The 20,304-nt window shown below is 33.9% G+C and overlaps 1 protein-coding gene across 2 annotated transcripts in view; it reads left to right on the top strand.

Moving 5' to 3' along the window:
* LOC136027043 (zwei Ig domain protein zig-8-like) overlaps nucleotides 1-19,288 on the top strand; it is a 170,214-nt gene extending 150,926 nt beyond the window's left edge. For both annotated transcript variants that reach the window (XM_065703964.1, XM_065703965.1), the window contains exon 6: nucleotides 18,823-19,288. In XM_065703964.1, the coding sequence (XP_065560036.1) occupies nucleotides 18,823-18,929 (107 nt within the window). In that variant the 3' untranslated portion in view covers nucleotides 18,930-19,288. The remainder of the gene's footprint in view (nucleotides 1-18,822) is intronic.
* Nucleotides 19,289-20,304: the final 1,016 nt, after the last annotated feature.

Below are 20,304 nucleotides of genomic sequence, written 5' to 3'. Positions count from 1 at the left end.
TATGTAACAAATATTCCATGCATTTCCAGTTTCGAGATTCATATTACAATTAGGTAAGGGGCCTTCCTATGGGAGCACCTCTATCAGGCCTACTCGCAAAATATTTTTGTCGAGCATCTAGAAAATTGGGCACTGGATTCTTATTTTCTTTATCATTTGTTTTGGGGACGCTTCATGGACGACGTAATTTCAGTTTGGAATTATGGTGAAAGTGAACTTAAAGGTTTTCTAGAACACTTAAATATTTAAGATAGAAACCTGCAATTCACTCTAGATACTGAAACAGATGGAAAAATAACTTTTGATAGATATATCGATAATATGTGTTGTGAATAAACTTGATTTTACGGTTTACCGAAAACCTACGCATAATAATAGTTACCTTCACTTTAAATCTAACCATCCTCCACAGGTTAAAAGAGGCGTGGTAATACCTATTGTGGATATAGTACTTAATATCTGGTCAGAGCTGTATATAAAAAAAGAATTAAATTTTATCATAGAAATACTTTTTAGCAACGGATACCCAGTTTCCCTCATAAATTCTGTTATTGCTCAAAGATTAAAGATACATTCTTCTAAAGCCTCAAATCCCTAATCAGTTAACGATTCGAATAAACACACAAGCACTATTTACTTACCTTATATTTCGAAAACTACTTCAAAACTGAAAAAAAAATAGTTTAAAAAATAATTTACGTGTTGTCTTCACAAGTAATTTAAGCATAATGAATCTTCTCAATTCTGGCATGGATAAAACCCCAGTTACTCGTCTAAGAGGGGTGTATCAAATACCATGTAGTTATGGAAATTATTACATTGGTTGAACCCACCAAAATTTAGGAACAAGATTGCAGCAACAAAAAGAAACTATTAAAAAAGCATTAAAATCTAAAAATAGCTCCATATCTTTCGATTCAGCTTAAGCAATCCTATTTTTAAAATCCAAACCATCATGTTCTATTCGACAAAACAATTCTGATTAGTATGAATCAATACCTATGAATCAAACAAACTGTCCGCAAGGCAATCGAAGTCAAACGAAACTTAAATAATAATACATCCCTAAATAGAGATTTGGGTGAATACACACTCAACCTTATGCACACAAAATTAATTATAGGAAATAATCTATTCAAAATAAAACAAAATAGGAACCAATAAAAACAAGCCCAATCCCAAAAGAACTAAAAGATTAGCTGCAGAGAAGGCAAACATCGCAATAAGAAATTATTGCAATGAAATGAATAAACCTTTTTAGCTTGTAGAATGTTAGCTTTTATCACACAGTCTTTACTGAACTTTTCGTTCAGAAGTAATGATGCCTAGGCTAATTTAAAAAAATCGATTTTTAACCAAGAACTTTTATTGTAAGTGTGTTATTGTTTATTGTTTTCATTGCTGAAGACGGCCCTTAGATATTGGGCCGAAATATTCAAGTAGGTATTGTTCGTTCACTGTATTGGGAAAAAAAGTCATCATTATTCTCCCTTCTGTATTTATATTATGAAAAGGCAGTGTGGTTCTCGTCATTATTTATGGCTATAAAGTATAGTAAGCCGAAAGTTGCATGTCCTGTCCGTGAACCACCAAAGTTTGCCATGCCCCACCGCCGGGGCCTGCGTCCCACGTTGGGAACCACAGGTCTATATCTTATGTTGATTTCGCTTAGTGTGTCTAAAAAATAAGATTTCTTGAAAAGTTTAGTGCCTGAGTGTTCAAATATGGTAAAATTTGAAGATTGTGTTTGCCTGTAGGGGCTGAAGACTCCAATATTTATCGAAAAAGTCAACTTTTACTGCTTTGGCCGTTTGTATTTTGGAGGTCCTAGAAAATCTTGCTTCTGAAACTGATTCAAAATGTGTATATGCTATGTGATTTCGGCTTAGTATTCAAAACGAATTTGCGCAAAGATGATTGCCGGAAGATTCCATTTTAAAGATTTTATAGTGCAAAGTGTTCCGAAATGGTAACTCCAGAGCTGATGCAATTTGTATATCTGGCATCAAAAGAAAAAAATGAATACTTTTTGACAGAATGAAATTAACGAAATGAAACCTGAATATAAAATTGTTGTAATAGTCTGATGATAACGCTTATGATAATAAACTGAACAAGAAAACATGTCAAATAAATCCAAACAGGATGAGACCAGCATTCTAAACATTTTTTTTTATCCCAAAATATATTGAAAGAAAACAGCTTTTATCAATGCATCTGTTTTTTTTTCAGATTCTGGAAGTTCGATTTTTATTAGTGTCAGAGCTTCAAATACAAAATTAGCATTGAGGGTATCCTTAAAAAGAAGTGCTCCCTTACAAATCCTTCTTATGTATAATGGGGTTGAATGATAATCCCAAGTTCAAAAAATGTGAATGTGTTTTGAATCTGTGCCAAAAGAAAAATCTTCTTCACATTAAGGAAAAAATGGTTTGTGTGATGTTTGGGAGCTTCGAACCCTTAAGGGTGAACACTCCCCTAGAACACTCCCCTAGACAAGTGTTGTACTACTTCACATTTATCATTTTAGACCAGAGGACGATTCAGAATAAAGCAGTTCATCTTTTGGGGGAGTATGCTAATTTTAGTGATACACTTATTTGTTGAATGTAGGTCCGTTAAGGGATTACCGGCTATTATCATTGGTATTACCAATGTTTAAATAGTTTTTCATCAGCTTATTTTGTAAATATTTTTTCTACTAATTCCAATTATCTACTATTCCGATAATTCCGAGTATATGAAAAGGGAAATATGAATCTCACTATTCCCACTATATATAATCTCAATATGAAAGGGGTTGTCCCCTCCTCAGCGCCCTGCTCTTTGCGCTAAAGTTTTTTGTTGTTTTAAAAAGTAGAGGTGTGAGATAGAGTCAAACTTTAGCGTAAAGAGCCGGGCGTTGAGGAGGGGACAGCGCTTTTCATATACGGAATAATTTCTGTTTGTTTTAAGTTTTAATGTCGCTCCTTACTTGCATCTAATAAAATTGTTTTTTTTTTTATTTAATTAAAACACAAAACGAACAAAATTTATTCCATATATGAAAGGGGCTGTCCCCTCCTCAAAACACCGCTCTTTACGCTAGGGTTTGACTCTTTGTCACAGTTCTATGTTTTAAACAATAAAAGCTTTAGCGTAAAGAGTGGGGCGTAGACTAGGGTACAGCCCCTTTCATATACAGAATAATTTCTGCTCGTTTTATGTTTTAACGTCGCTCCTTACTTTCCGTTAAAAAACATGTTTTTAATTTAATCCATTCAACCCCTATTGGTCCCCAGTTGTCTCAAATCTCGTACGCTAATGGGTAGTAATTTCAACTTAGGCACTTCGATCAAAACGGTCAACGGACAAAGAAAGCACGACTTGCAGAAATGACAGATGTCCACATGCAAAGGCCCAAATAACTACTAAAAAAAAAAAAAAAAAAAAAAAAAAAAAAAAAAAAAAAAAAAAAAAAAAAAAAAAATCCATAAAAACAGAATTTCCGTAGACATATTTTACTCAGAAAAAACTTGACCTTTAAACACCTTATTAGAATCAGAACAGCATAAATATTCTCAAACAGTCCGTGGTAACGAACTGTAAGTAAGGAGTGACCCAGCTCAATAGTAACAGAAACTCTAAAAGGGGAATTTTGTTACCAAGAGATGCATCAAAAGAATCGGATTTTATGTTGATCTTAAATATATACGTTTTCTTGAAGTATAGTCCTACCCATCATAGGTTACGAGTCTAAATTTGCTTTATTTAAAAAAAAGAGAAACACTCCCAAAAAGTCACAGAATCTTTACAAAAGTCATACCAACAGATTCAGCGAATCAAAGAACCCCCTATTGTACAGGTTTCATGCTCCTGTGCGCAAAAATGTGGAGTTTTGTGTTTTTTGCCAGAAGAAAGACTACGGATGCGTGTTGCCTTTTTTTCCAGGGTGATCCTATGGACCCAGTGGTCCTATAATTTCGCGAGAGGGCTCATTCGAAAGGAAATAGAAGTTTTAGTGCCCTTTTTAAGTGACCAAAAAATTGGAGGGCATTTGGGCCGCCTTACGCTCATATTTTTCCCAAAGTCACTGGATCAAAATTTTGACATAGCCATTTTGTTCAGCATAGTTGAAATATCTGATAACTATGTCATTGAGGACGAGTTACACAATCGCCGGGGAAGAGGCTGCAAGTTATGAACTTTGCCCATTGTTTACGCATAGTATTGGTTATTAATTCGTCCTCAGGGGGCATTTTTTATCATAGGGTTTGAGGAGGAGTTGGAGGATTTGATGACGTGGGAGTATCTTTTCTTGAAAGAATTAAAACATTAAAACTAAAAACGAACAGAAACTATTACGTATATATGGAGTTCATCCCCTCCTCAATACCTAGCTTTTTTACGCTAATGTATTTTTAGCAATTTCAAAAAAATATTAATTCTAATTAAACGGCCTTTGTGATTCGGGGATCATTCTTAAAGACTTAGAAGAAAATTCGAACTTTAGCGTAAACAGTGAGGTATTGATGAGAGGGCAAACCCCTCAAGTTACGCAAATGAGAAAGTTCACCCTTTGTCAATACCTCACTCTTTACGCTAAAGTTTGAATTTTGTTGAATAATGACCGATAAAAGCAATAATTTGTTTGTGTTATTTTCTGGCCAATCTTAACATTTATTTTTATGTTAAACAGCTTCATAATTATGGTTCATATGTGATAATAAACCAAAGATACTGTTAGTCCTCGGCTTATGTTGGTTGTCAAATAAAAAAAAAAGTTTGTTCCAACTGAAAGTAAGGAGTAACGTTAAAACATAAAATGGACATAAATTATTACGGATATTTTTTTAAGTTCTTTTCTTTCATTCATTTCAAGCATTTGAGAATTGCTCACCTTGCAACTTTCATTTTCATAAAAATAGTTTCGACCTCTTTAGCTGTTCTGTTACTATGCCTTACAAAATTAGTTCCACAAATATCGCTAGTTTCAGTTGCATGAGAGAGTCTTTCCATGGAGAAACTTCTCGTGGGGAAGTGAATTTTCCATGGAGGGGAGCTGGATTTCCCAAAGTTATTTAAAAAATGATCAGCAATTAAATAAAAAGAAGTTTTTTTTCTAACTAAACGTAAGAAGCAACAGTAAAACTTAAAAACGAACAGAAAACGTTACGTATTTGAGGGGGTTCCCTCTCCTTAATAGCTTGCTCTTACGCTAAACATTATTTTTTTACTTTCGAAAAATGTTATTATTCTAACTGAACTGCCTTTTTAATTTGATAAAGATTGATGAAGATTGACAGATGTTTAAAGATTTTAAGCATCTGGAGCAAAAATCAAGCTTAGGTTATTATAAGATTGTAAAAAGTAAAAATTAATATACAAATTTCGTTCTTAATTATTAATATACGGTGAGCCAAATTCAAAACGTGCATTAATTCAAAAACGTCGAGAAATTAAATAGAAAACAAGTTTTTTAAACTGAGTGTAAGGAGTGACCTTAAAACTTCAAACCAAAAGAAATTAACCCATTTATGAAAGGGGCTGTCCCCTCCTCAACGTCCCGCTCTTTATGCTAAAGTTTTTTCTTACTGTTTTGAAAAGTAGAGTTGTGAGAACGAGTCAAACTTTAGCGTAAAGAGCGGGGTGTTGAGGAGTGGATAGCCCTTTTCATATACGGAATAGTTTCTGTTCGTTTTAAGTCTTAATGTCGCTCCTTACTTTCAGTTAAAAAAAAAAATCTTGTTTTTTTTATTTAACCAATGAACTAGATCGTAGGAGCCCAAATGAGTAATAAAGAATGTATCCCATTCATCCCCCGCCTACTCCCTATCGCGTGCAGGGGTTTTCTATTTAGATAATAGAGGGTTTAAAACGAGATTCTTTTTGAAGGATTTTCAACCAGAGTCACCCAAGGATGGGTTCTTTGACTTCAACCCACTATTTTTATGCAAAAAGGTTATGTCAGACGTTGATGAAGAGATGTTACGAAATAGTTCTCATTATCTGATTGAAGGCTCAAAACTTACGTGTCCTTGATCCCGATTTTTTCTTGTGTTTCGAATCTGATACTGCTCTTAGGCTACATTATAAATATTCAAAACAAAACAAATTAAGTAAATACTCCCAAATGTTGGACATGTCAAACCAAATTACAATCCGATCATGCAAGGATTTTCTGCTTTATTGGAGAGCCCTACATTTCTAGGGTTCTTTGTTTTTCTAAAGATGCCCCTCCCTGCATACATTAATATATTCATCATTTTTGACTCTCTGATTACTAATATGAGTTTGCAGAATAAGTATGGATTGAAATATATAAGATCAATGTCAAAACACGTCAATAATATTTTTTGGGGGGTAGGGGAGGGGTGTGAGCCCCTGTCTTTTGTCTAATGAAAGAGATTAAACCAAATTTGGATTAAACCAAAGAAAAACAAAAATGAAGTCAAATAATAAGTCGCGCCTAAAACGAACATAAATCACAATCAATCAATTAATTAACCCCAAAAGAACCGATATTAGAGTAACGGATCAAGTCAAACAACATAGACAAAAAATACCACGAACAGGAGTTTGTGGTAGTTTCCTTCTAACTAGGGTCGTTCACAAGAACAGAACTCACTTGCGCTTTGCTGAAAACTATTATTAATTCAAGTCGTGTATTTTGTTTGCCATAGCATCTAGAAAACAAAAAGTGAAAATCGTATAGCAACCAAAATTACTGAAGATTGGTAATGAATGAAGATTTCGTTAGTCAAAATTAGCCAAAATTTTAATTATACTTAGTCTCCCCATCCAATATTCCCTCATAGTTGCATACGGGTCACTTAAGCCGTTAATTTATAATAACTAGTCAAACAATTTAGTCTAAATTAAGAATCTATTAGATCTCCCCATCCAGTGATTCTTCACAATTGCATCTAGGTCCCTTAGTTGTCCTTTGGTCCCCCAGTATTTCCTGAAAGGGTTAACTGAGTATCATTAGCCTTTTCTTGAGATATTGCCCATAAACTCTGCTGGCAGCCTGGATGCAGATAATATCCTGTGATTTAGTTCAATATCCCCCTTAACTCTCACTGAAAGTTTTAGCCTGATATCCTTAACTACTCCTGAGTTATTAAATATATGCCATTTTGACAGCCATGATGCACTTAATGCCTTTCGACTTGATTTTGGCTCAGTTTCCAACTCGTCATTTACTGAAAATTCCAATTTAGTGCTCTTAGCAGTTCCTGGGACACTATGTATGTGTGATGTTTCATAACCTTGATACGTATATTGTCTTTTGATTTGGCTCAGGACCCTCCTCACCATTCTCCAACAATTTCAACTTAATACCCTTAAAGCTCCTGAGATATTGCAGACATGTACTTTTGACAACTTGGATACACATAGTGTCCTATTATTTAGTTCAATATCCCCCTCGGCTTTCCTTTAAGTTTCAACATAGTATCCTTAGTTGTTCCCAAGATTTTGAAGATGCGTTCTTTAACCATCTGGAAGTACATAGTGCGTTTTGTATTTCAACTGGTACTGAAACTTTCACTTTTCCAGATACATCCTTTGGACCATGTGATGCACGGTACCTTTTACATTATGTCAACATCCTCTCATGATTCTATGCAACTTTGAGCTTAATAGCCTTAATCGTTCCTTAGGTATTGCATATACGTCTTTTTGACAATCTGGATGCATACATAGTTTATTTTTATTTTGTTCAACATATCTTATATATTCCCAGGAAGTTTCACCTTTTGCCATTCTAGAGATATTTTAGATATACCTTTGTGAGAACCAGGGTACACTTACTGTTTTTTTTACTCAGCTTTAAGCCTCCACTTCAACATCCCCCTCCACAGACCATGGAAGTTTCTACTTATTACCGTCATCCGTTCCCAAGATATGTCAAAAGGGGTGATGTGTTTTTGTGTTAGTTGTCTTGGTGTCTTGTGTCTTTTGATTTAGTTTTAAAAAACCCCTCAGCAAACCCTTAAATTGTCAGCTCAGTATCCTTAGCGACTCCTGAGGTATCGTGGATGCACCCTTTTCATAACCTAGATGGACTTAGTGTCTTTTAGTTAGTTCAACATCTCCCTAGCCCTGAAAGTTTCATCTTAATACACTCAGCTGTTCCAAAGATTTCTCTGATGCACCCTTTTGAAAACTTGTTGGATCTACATGTTTCGATTCAGTGCAGTGTCTCTCTCAAAACCAAAATTCGGATTTTGTCAAAGCATTGTGGACTGCACCAGGCAGTCATAACACTGACCAACATTAAAATATGATATTTCAGAACTTGAGGAAATTCTAGCTTTGTATTTCTTGTCATTAGGAACGTGTCGGATACAATATCTCTTTATATATTCTTGCGTAAGCCAGATCATTACGGTATAAAAAGACCATCAATTTCCTTGCCTTTATTGTCTATAACTGGCAGTTCTCAATATATTGAAGGAAGACTAAGTGTGATTAGAATGCGTTCACTCGATCAAGCCCAATTTGGGCTCTGTAAGGTTTAATACATAGTCCCCATTGTACTTTTAAATTATTTTAATGATTTAAATGGGGCGACGAGATTTTTTTTTCTTAACCTGCAACCTGTCGGTGGCACTGCATTTAGACCAACCCCTTCAAGGAAAATTTTGTATTATTTCAAACTGGCTTCGGGAGCAGCTTCTACGAATCATGGCTTATCTTGGCTTAGAAAAGCAGTTTCTAATCATTTTTGGTCAGTGCCCAGCCTAGTTCTTTCTAAAATCCTGATACCCCCCTTATGACATTTAAATTTTGTTAATCTAAATTATACACATATCTACCTGAAAGAAGTATATAAGGCCATTAACTTGGTATCTTCTTTCGAGTTGTCCTCATAGTGTATTTGACACGAATGATAATTTTTGCCTGTATAAACACCTTTCATACAATGCATGATGTCGTTACAATACTATAATGTATCTGTTTTACTCTTTAAATGCATGTGAATATAACGTCATTTACATGATTTTTTAAGTCAAGACCCTAGACTATTGTCAGTCGAAGGGTGCAAGTCCTGACCAGACCAACAAGATATTCCCGTTCCCCATCGGTGGGCTGCATGCCCCACGTTGGGAATCATGGGCTTAGAACAAATGAATTCGCTATTAATGCTGAAAAACAAAATTGGAGGTTTAAAAAGTTTTTCTTGCTAAACATCTATCTTTTTTCGAAACCACTGTATCAGAAATAAGATGAGTTGCCAACCCTCATATCATATTCCTCCGAACGAGATAAGTTCAGAGGTTAAATATTTATTCCCACCTTCAAATTCATCTGAAGGGCCTTGTGTAAATAAATAAACTAAATACTATGCAATATTACCAATAAACGAACGATATCTCAAACAAATTAAGTCAGTCAAATGAAATCTACGACTAATTGTCTGAACTGTTCATCCTGTATTTGCTACTTGTACATTGAGTAGCGAATCCGTCTCTGTGCAATAATAAGCCATAAATTTGGAACTATTTATATAATTTTTCAATGGTTCAAAGTCAATTAGTTATCTAAGATGTTCTTTCGTTTGCAGAGTGGCGCTATTTGGGCCGCCATTCTTGCTCCGCATCAAAAAATGGCAGCAATTGTCATTTTCTTGTTATGTTTGGATGCTATTTTGGAGTTTCGATTACTATTGGCATCGGTTGCTTTTTGCAAATGGTTCTCTACCACAAAGTGTCTCTTAATACTGAAACCAATTAGAAATCATATACTTTTGGTTGTTAATTCGTATTGTAGCACTAATTAAACTGGATTAATTTGAATAAAAACTAACTTTTGTAGCATATATCAGTACTTGACATTTTCCGATAGATTATAGATGTTTTTTTGTTAAAAAGCAATTTCAAAAGAAATGACAGATGGCATTATTCAAAGGCAATACAAGGCACCTTATCTTTCAATGACTCTCAACCTTCAAGAAAATGATTTCATTATTCGTTGATTGGACTTTCTTTTGTGATACGAATAGGAAATATTACACGGTCTTTCCCGACTTCGAGACAATATAACCAAATGACTGTAATTGCTCAGGGGGATTTCCTTGTAGCTTTATTGAAAGGCAACTATTCTAATCCTTTGTTATGGTAAATTGATAGAAGGATCGACAGTGGTGTCCCATGGCGTGAAATATCATTGATTAGTTAATTGTTTTTTTTTTGCCGAGGGTATAGGATATCAAAGCAACTTAGTTAAATATTGCATTCTTCTTATAAAGTACAGCTCGGGAGTACTACATTGCGCAGGGTATACCCCGCCAGGAATTTTTGAAGAAGGGTTTTGCCAGAGGATCCCTGCAGAAATAGTGCTGGAAAATCATACTCTTGAGGCGTTCAAGAAAACGTGTAAGAGATACAACAAAATTAAAAGGCGAGGTACTTACCAAGACTAGTGGGCTCGCACCTCTTTTGATGAAAACCTGAAGCCTGTAATAAAAAAAAAACAACATATGGTCCCATACTGCTGAAATTGCAAGACATTAAATCAAGAAGTGATCAACTATGTATTATAATTTGTGTTTTTTTCCCCTTTTGAGGCCAGAGTTGAAGCTTACAGACCATCTATTTCTCTTTATTTCTCCATTGATATACTATCCACAAGAAAACGATCCTTTAAAAGTATATATCTGTAAGGCCGCAGGTGGTATTACAACAGCTTTATATCTTCAAGGGCTGCACATTTCCGTATGATGTTTTTGGTATGATCACTAAGCAGACTGAGATTATCTTCTTCTGGAAAATTAGGAGCTCTAGCGTTCTTCATCAACCTTCTAAGAGATAACCATATTTTGCTTTTGAGAGCCACTGGCATCTGAACGATGATTTGGTTTGCTTATTATCTCTTTGTCATGGGCAGGGTCTCTACCCGTAAAGCCTAGTTGTTGTCAAGGTTGATGTAATAAGTTTAACATCTGCCAGCAGTTTTTCTAAGTCTCCTCAGCCATTTTAGGAACGTTTTAATGTGACAGACTTGTCTATTTCGTCCACATCTATGTATGCTCTAAAACTATGAATGTGTTTGCCTACATTTTTGATGGGGGGAAAAGTTTTTATCTGTTAGGTATAGTACTCGTGGGTGCCATATGGTACCGATGGGAAGTGAAGATTTGACGAGTGTGGCAGCTTCTTTAATATTTTGGTAGATCTTAAATTATTGTTCAAGTTAAAAACACCAAAACGAGCATTATCCCTGAACTTCCTTAAACAAAAGTTACACATATACGTAAAGAGCGATAGATGCAGGGGGATTCCTCAGTATACTTCCCCTCAGGGGATGACTATCCACTCAGCTTGAGTTACTTTAGAAATTAAATTAAGATATAAATTAGGTTTAAAATTAAGTAAACTTCAGATAAAAATAAGGAGTAAAGTTAAACTCAAACGAACAGAAACTATCGAGTATACAAGTGAAACCCCATCTGCTCACTCCTCCTTCATTTTTACGTCGATGCTTCGAAATGAAAGCTGCAAGTATTCAAAGAAAGAGCAATGCTATAAATGACTTTCCTTTTCTTCTGTTGCTACTTCTTAAGAGTGAAAGTCCTCGTTATACTTGCACTAGGTAGCAAATTTTTCAATTCAAATGTTAGCATAATTTTCGGTAAATTCCACACTTGTAATAACAGCTGGCTATATTTATTACATTATCAAACAATTTTTGGAAATTCCCGATCAAACTGGGTATCAAACAATTCATGGTACCGAACTGTAAGTAAGGAGCTACTTGACTAAAATAGCAACCAAAACTCTAAAAAAAGAATTTTGATACCAGTAGATACATCAAAATAATTGAATTTTGATGCTGATTTCAAATATATAGGTTTTATCGAGTTTAATTTTATCCACTAAAAGTTACGAGCCTGAGATTATTTGCCTTACTTTCAAGAAAAAGAGGAAACACCCCTTATGAGCCATATAATCTTAATGAAAATCACACAATCAGATTCAGAGTATCAGAGAACCTTACAGTAGAAGTTTCAAGCTCCTATCTGTAAAAATATGGAATTTTGTATTTTTTTTTTTACCTAAAGAAAGATCACGGCTGTACGTTTATTTTCTTTTTTGTCTGTTTTTTTTTTCTTCCCAGGGTTGGATATATTGACCTCTGGTCTTAGAATGTCTCAAGAGGGCTCATTCAAATAAAAATTAAAAGTTTTAGTGCCCTTCTTATGGGATCTAAAAACTGGAGGGCAACCAGACCCCCTCCCATGCTCGTTTTTCCCAAAGTCACCTGATCAAAATTTTGAGATATTCATTTTATTCAGCATAGGCAAAATATCTAATAAATATGTCTTTGAGGATGACTTAATCCCCCTCAGTCTCAGGGGAAGGGCTGCAAAATGTGAACTTTGCCATTGCATTACAAAATAGTGCTGGTTATCAAAAAGTTTAGAGACGTTTTAGGAGCGGATTTCTTCCGTTGGGGTTCTGAGGAGAAGGAAACATTGAAAGATCTCTCCATAGAGGAATTTTTCATGGGGGAAGGGAGTTTTCACGAAGGGGTTGCATGATTTTCAAGCTTTATTTAAAAAAGATCAGAAATTAAATGATAAAAGTTTTTTCCAATCAAACTACGGAGCAACATTAAAACTTAAAACGAACAGAATTGTTACGTATACGAGGGGGTTCACCCCCTCGTCAATACCTCGCTCTTTGCGTTATGGCTTATTAGTACTTTCATAAGAGCTATGTATTCTAATTAAACCGTTTATGATTCAGGGATCATTCTTAAGGAATTGGAACAAAATCCGAACTTTAGCGTAAAGACCGAGGCATTGACGAAAGAATGAACCCGTCATATACGTAATGTTCACTGTTCGTTTTAAGTTTTAGTGTTGCTGCTTACTTTCAGTTGAAAAAACTTGTTTTTTTTTCACTTAATTTACAGTAAGGAATTGAGGGAGTACATATAATTTATATCTCTTGTTCGTTCCATGAGTAAGTGAAACTCTTTTGGGCCCAGTGGAAAAAGACTAATTGATGGAATAAAATGCATAGTAATAGTCTTTTCATGCCCGCCTTATGCTCAAAAGAATACTTACTGAAAGACCAAAATTGTGACATTAAGGGATATGTAAGGATTTTGCAGAGCAATGAGGATAATAACTATTTATCTAGGGAGTTAGGAGTCTACCATCTTCTGTAGAAATGGATTGACACTGATGAGCTTTTAGGGGCCATCGCCACGTGGGGCATGTACACTGTTGATAGGGTGTGGCAATATTTTGGTGGGTTATAAGAGGGTCGTGCATCCTTCGCCTGACTGTTATTTAGAGCCTTTATTTAAAAATTTCTTTTTCATCTGAATATAGGATAGTGTTGCAGTTAAGTTTTGCATTGCATAAAAGAGGTATGGGTGGAACTGAACTCTTGTAACTGAGCGTCCGTGCAACTAAACTCCATTTGAATTTGGGTTTCAGTTCTAAGATTAGAAATAGTTTCAGTAGCAAGGGGCTCAGTTACACAAGGGTTCAGCTGTTATGGAACCTCTAAAAATGTGTTCTTGTGTTCAGAGAATATTATCCATTAATGGTAGAAAAAAACTGGAGGATGACACAAAAATTGATACCAAGTTAATGACCTTTTAAGCTTTCTTCAGTTGAATAAACGTAAAATTTTGAACAACAAAATTTAAATGCCACGAGGAGGCATAGGATTTTAGAAATGTCTTGGTGGGGCACGAGCCGAAATCGGTTGGTAGCCACTGCACTAGAGTGTTACAGTCTAACTTATGACTGACAAATCTTGACTGACAGTTGTTTAGGTATTTGTGACATTCAATGAACTATCTCTCATATTTAAGTGTTTTGATTCATAAATCGAATGTGTTCTCACAAACATGTAGGTCTTAATTGAGAGTGTGAATGCCTAAAAACCTTACAAACAATCATGTTGTTACTAAAATTATATGCTCCTTAAATTTTTGCAACGGATAGTTTAGCTTTAGTTTATTCAAATCAAAATGTACCATTGAATTTCAAAAGGGGCGTGAAAATTGTTCGCGGATATGGAGAATTGTCAACAGTGTGAAAAAAGAAAACAATCACCTGAAAAGCAAGAATTAGCCTAAAACCTGAGGGATGGGTCAAAGGAATTACTAACATTTAGTAAGATCTAAAACCAGAGTCTTCTAAACACTAGAAAATTCAACTGGTATGGTTCCTTTGCCACTTCCTGGTTTTACATTTTTTAGATCAGCAAAGCTTCAATGATAGTAAATTTGAAACATGAACAGTCATATCAAAGCAAATTTTACAAATTGAAAAGATCTATATACCACATAGAGGGAGGGAAGTTGCATCCTCTAAATTCTAATAAATACAGTTTTTGGTGTTACCATTAAAAAAAAATTGAAGAAAAAACAAAAATGCTCCCCTTCAAGATTTAAACAATATCTTCTATTTGTATGTCATTTTTTTAACGTAAAAAAATCCTTTCCTTTCCCTCCACACTTTTGTAAATTGGCACCTTTGGCGCTACAAACGGCGGAAAAATATCTAAATGATTGTGTAAGTGCTGGTCACATCCCTTAAATAAGTTAATTTAAGATCGAAACTTGCAGGTTAAAACTATTGAAGTTTCTGGCCTTTGAGTCTTGTTTCAATCAACTTGGAGATTTGTAGTGTGATCCTAACATTGTCACCATTTTTGGTAATTTTTTGAAGGCGAGATAAAAAGTTTGGCGTTGTCATGGAGGGGTCTTGCTTCATTCAATCTCCGACCCATCAAAAGTCATGAAAAAAAAATAGAGAAAATAGCCTAATTTTCACTCTAGGGCTTTCCTGTCACTTTGTTCTTTGAATAATAAAACTAGCATTATCAAAATTAAAGTATTTCAGCAAAAAGTTCAAAGTAATTTTGTTTGATTTGGAATTGTTATCGTTTCAAGGTTTCTGAAATCGAGACAAAAGATTTATAGCGACAACCCTGTAAGTGCAGTGGTAATTGAACTGGAGTGATAGAGTTAATTTTTGATCCAATAGTAAAATAAAAGAATTTTATTGGAACCACCTTCGTTACTCGTCAAGAGACTGAAATTCATATTAAGTATAGAAAGTAACATAATTTGCCGACACTTCAGAAGGTAAAACTGAATTACTCAAATGAAAGATAAAAAGACTAAACATAGCTTTTTAGAAAACTTATGTCTATGTGGAATAAATTGAAGTTATATCAAGAGTGGGAGTGCTAAACGTCGTACGACCTATTTTTCTAATTAGAAATAAAAGTCTATAAAATACTGTGAAAGCTAAAATTAGCTTTAAGATAGATAAAGAGAAGCATGAAAATATATATTAGACGAATTTTATTTGAGGTAATTCCAGGTCAAAAATTTTATTTTTAGCCAAAGAGCTTCATTCCAGGGTCAGGGCAGCCAATTCCTGATCTGTTTTTAAATCAAATGGCCTAAAAAGTGTCAGTCTAGTTTTCGATATTTCAAAGGAATTTTGGTTTTTACAAGTTTAAATACCATCTCTATTCAACCATCTATTTAATTTGTAACGCTTATTTTGTTCTTGTGTATTAAATATTGAAAAATAAATATGAATGCGTCTAAGAACCTTTTGGTTGGAATAAATTTGATACGGTATATCTGTAAATTTTAATTTAGGCGTGCCTTGACAAGATTTATTTATGTACAAAAACTCATTTTCCTATGATTAATGTTTGGGATGGCGAATTTATTTATAATACTTATTTCGTTCTTTGTGAAGAAACCATATTCAAATTCTTCAATATTTTCCATAGTTTTTGTTTAACATTTCTTATATTTCAGTCAATAAACAAAGATAGTAACAAGATTGTATAGCAAGCCTCTTCTTCAGTACGCCTATTTAAAGAGGATTCAATATTTACATTATTAGGGTTGGCATCACATGTGGTTAATCACAAAGTTTCTCTCTTGTTGAAAGTAACTTTCTTGTTCGTTTTTTTAGATGATTTGTAGAATCATGCGATTTATTTTTTGGAAGCGGTTTATTATGCCACTTTCCATGACGTATACTCTGGTTGTTCTATTTGTTTTATCTCAGTATATTTGCTGAGACAACTGAATTTTCAGAGCTAAGCCCGTTAAACTGGAGGTTCAGAGAAAAACTCGTCTCTTTAACATATTAAATATAAAAAAAACAAGTTGTTTCAACTAAAAGTAAGGAACAAAATTAAAACTTAAAAGGAACAGAAATTATTACATATATGAGGGTGGTTGCTCTTCCTCAACACCTCGCTCTTTACACTAAGAAAAAGAACGTAATGTTTCAGGAGTTGTTCTTAAAGAATTGGGACAGAATTCAAACTTCAACGTAAAGAGCGAGGTGCCGAGGAAGAGCCACCACCTTATTTTCTTTTTAATTTCTGTTCGTTTTAAGTTTTATTGTTTCTCCATACTTTCGGTATAATATATATATATATATATATATATATATATATATATATATATATATATATATATATATATATATATATATATATATATATATATATATATATATATATATATATATATATATATATATATATATATATATATATATATGTATATATATATATGTATATATTTGTGTGTATTATACATATTTAAGTTGTTGCGAGTTATTAGTGTTAACAATTTGACTGCTACTATGAATTAGGACTAAAACTTATATGCACAATTATTTTTTTTCAAAATGTTCATATTCTATCTCAATAAAATATCTTATTATTTCTTTCGAAATGCTTAACTCTGTTTTTTGCCAAAAGTCATGGAGAACTTTTTTAAAACACATTTAATAGCAAAAGACTATTTCTTGAGAAATTTGATTTGAAACCGGTTAAATTAAAATTCTCCTGTTCTTGATAAGAATATGGACGAAGAAGAATCATTTCAACGTGATTTACTGGAAAATAAATTTTCAAAAATAGAGTTTTTAGGAGAAAGTATATGAAAAGAAAAAATGAACAATCAAATATTCATCAGATTTCTAGGGTCGTGTCATGTTTATTGTATGTAGTATGAGCGATTGAAATATTTTGGTCCCTTTTCGAGTGTCTTGGGTGATTGAAAGGGATTTTCTAGTCAAATATGACAAAGTGTGAGAAAAAACAAAAAGATGGAAATAGTAGGAGGTGTTGAGTGGCTATATTTTTTTCAAGTTTAGTTCTTTTTATAAAGAAACTACTTAACTTTCACGTGAAAAACGCTATACGAATTTAAAATGGAATTTTACATTTGGTCTTTGAAAGTTTGAGTTTAAAAATTTTGCAATATTGAATGACGCTCAAGACCCATATGTGTATACACCACTCTCTGGGCCACTTGAAAAAATAAACTTACCTAAAGCATTTGTTTTCGATAATTAACGTTTTACTACAAGATATCAATGAATCAAATATATCACAAGGAAAAGTAAAAGAAAAAAGTGTTTATAATTTGAGGGTTGAGTAGATTGAGTTGACCTGCGTAGAGAGTGAGTTTATGAGTTTAGTTTGTTGAGGGCTGCGCTCTGCTGAACTTCAAAGTTGCCCTAGCTGAGCTGTGAGATAATAAATTGTGTATGAGCTCAATATTATTGGGGCCGAGGTGTAATGAGGTTGAGTGACGATGAAGGCATGATGTTACGAAAAGATTGGTCAAGTGGATAGCTTTACTTACCAAGTAATACTATTAGCAATGGTGGTGGATGCAGTGAAGATGTTGAAAATAGAATACCCAAGGCCCATGGTTTTATTTTCACACTTGAAAAAAGTTTGGAGGAATGTGAAGACTTGCCAGCAAACTATGGTTAGAATGTTGCAAGCTGTGATGGTGACAGAATGCCGAGGATCATCCTTTCCAGTAAACTATTTAGGGTCAAACAAAAAGCAGATTGTCCTGAAAATGTGTTAAAGGAGGTCTCAAGGAAGTATTTAAAGGAAACCAGAACTTCTTGGGAGGATGTAAGGAGGGAGCTTTAAATAGATTGGAATGGAAGTGGAGCTGGCGTAGTTGTATTGACCTCAGGTGGTCTGGTATTGCAGTGAGTTGTTATTAGTGGTAGCATTAGCAGTAACATTTTATTTATATGGTATGGACGGATGTCAGGCAGAATGTTTATCAAACCTTTGAGGACTAAAATTATCTTCAAATCATTATTGTTGAGTATGTTTAGAAACTGAATGGTGTAGACGTGAAATATGTTTTAGAGTATTAATCATTGAAAGTAGAATGGTGAACGTTTAAGTATGCAGGGTCAAATAGTGTGGGCTCCCACCATAATTTGGCGGTTTTTTTTATTCTGCATCAGTAGATTTTTGATGCTATCAAGCAGATTTCTTCCAGAAACAAAACTTCACGACGACGATAGTCTAAATATTTAGTATCCTTTTCTACTTGCTCAAAAAATCACTCAAATTCCTTCAAATTTCCTTATGTAGGAATAAAAAAAAAAACAACATAAATTAAAAATGAAATAACTATAGTTTTGGCGGTAACGGGCCTTTGTAGCCTAAGTGCAGAAGCAATTTATAGAGTCCTTTCATAGTAATAATAGTAATAATAATAATAATAATAATAATAATAATAATAATAAAAATAATAATAATAATAATAATAATAATAATAATAATAATAATAATAATAATAATAATAATAATAACAATAATAATAATAATAATTGTAATAACAATAACAACAATAAAAATAGCAATTTGCTTCTAAACTAAAAGCACAAAGGTTAAAACTTTAACCGTCCGAATATCAACCTTTAGTAGAGTGTATATAGTATGTGGTATTCAATTCTATATTCGTTCTTTATATGACACAAAAGTACCCTTTTGTTTTCCTTTGTAGGGGAACAGCCGGCGGCGATGCAGGACGGACAAAAAAGTTTATCACCTTCAATCAATGGCCTGTCATTAAGCTTGTCAATCTGTCTCCTGGCACTATTGCTCTTGTAATTATACAATTTGACGGATCTTTATTAGAACGAATAGATGGGTAGTTTGCCAAAAATAAACTTGATTGATATTGAATAGGTGAAGGAAAGGATTATAGCTGAAGTATCTGCATATAAATTAAGTATGGACTTGGTGCCTATTGAGTTGGGTCAAGAGTTGAAGCATGTGAACTATGCTTAATAATGCAAATTTTAAACAGGAAGGCTTCAAATTTTTACTTTTTCCTGTGAAATACGGACACTGTTAGTTTTTTTTTTGTTTTTTTTTGTGTGTTTGTTTTTTAAGCAAGATTGTAAACTAAACTTTGTACATAAGTTATATATCTACATAACCCTTTCAAAATACATTGTTTTATTTGATATAGTGTATTGAGATAAAAAAAAGTAAAGAAAACGGCGTTAGACTTTACAGTCCCTACCGGCGGTGCTGATCTTCATTTCTTGGCCCTTCAGCCAGAGAATGCAATGGGGGGCTGGGGGCCAACCATCCTGCGCTTTCGCACACCCTTCCTGTTTATCTTCCCAATATTTCTCCAGGTACCCATTTAGATCTGGGTCGACTCTGGATGAGCTTACAGAGTCACGCCACTGACCCCATCCCAAACTAAATAATTGGGTACACTAGGATTCGAATCCTCGCCCTTTCAGGAAAAGGATCCTGAAACCAGCACACCAATCTACTCAGCCATGACGACTTTGAGATAACTTTTAGGAATTACAGACACATAAGTAGGAAATGAATTTTTGAGAGAAAATGGCTAATTTTCAATTTTAATTCGTATTAGTAAATACAATGTATTGATGCCAGGGCATCATATTGCAGTGGCTTGGCGTTAGTGTTTAACGACAAATTGTTTCCTTCTGAAAAGAAAATGAGCATTCTTTGCTGTATTAGAATGTGTATACATACTTTGGTATACCAAAAATATAATCTGTATAATTGCTGACGAGCAAAAATAAAATAAAATATCTTGGAAGTAATTCTTGTGCTATCTGTTCCTAATATAAAAACTTTAAGATGCACAATATTGATTTTAAAGCAAAACTTGTAAAATCGTTATACTTGTATGTCAGTTATGCAAACTTTTAATCGTGGCATCTTGTTTCTTTTTGAGTTGGATAAATAGATAAATATTTGTTCCAAATGTAAATAATATTTAACGAATATCTATGAATTAGTTGAAGATATTGCTTGGGAGGTGAACTTTTATGGATCAGCCAAAATATTAGGCCTTAAAAAAATAATGAACCTTGCAATTCCAAAAGAAAACAAGGTTTTCAACTGAAATTAAGGAGATGCATTAAAAAATATGCCAAAGAGAAACTATTCCGTATGTGAGGGGACCACCCCTTCTTTAACCCTCACTCTTTACACT

Source organism: Artemia franciscana, chromosome 5 (genome assembly GCF_032884065.1).
Source record: "Artemia franciscana chromosome 5, ASM3288406v1, whole genome shotgun sequence".
Classification (NCBI taxonomy): domain Eukaryota; kingdom Metazoa; phylum Arthropoda; class Branchiopoda; order Anostraca; family Artemiidae; genus Artemia; species Artemia franciscana.
Note: the sequence above shows the minus strand (reverse complement) of the source record. Positions and strands in the feature narration are given on the sequence as shown.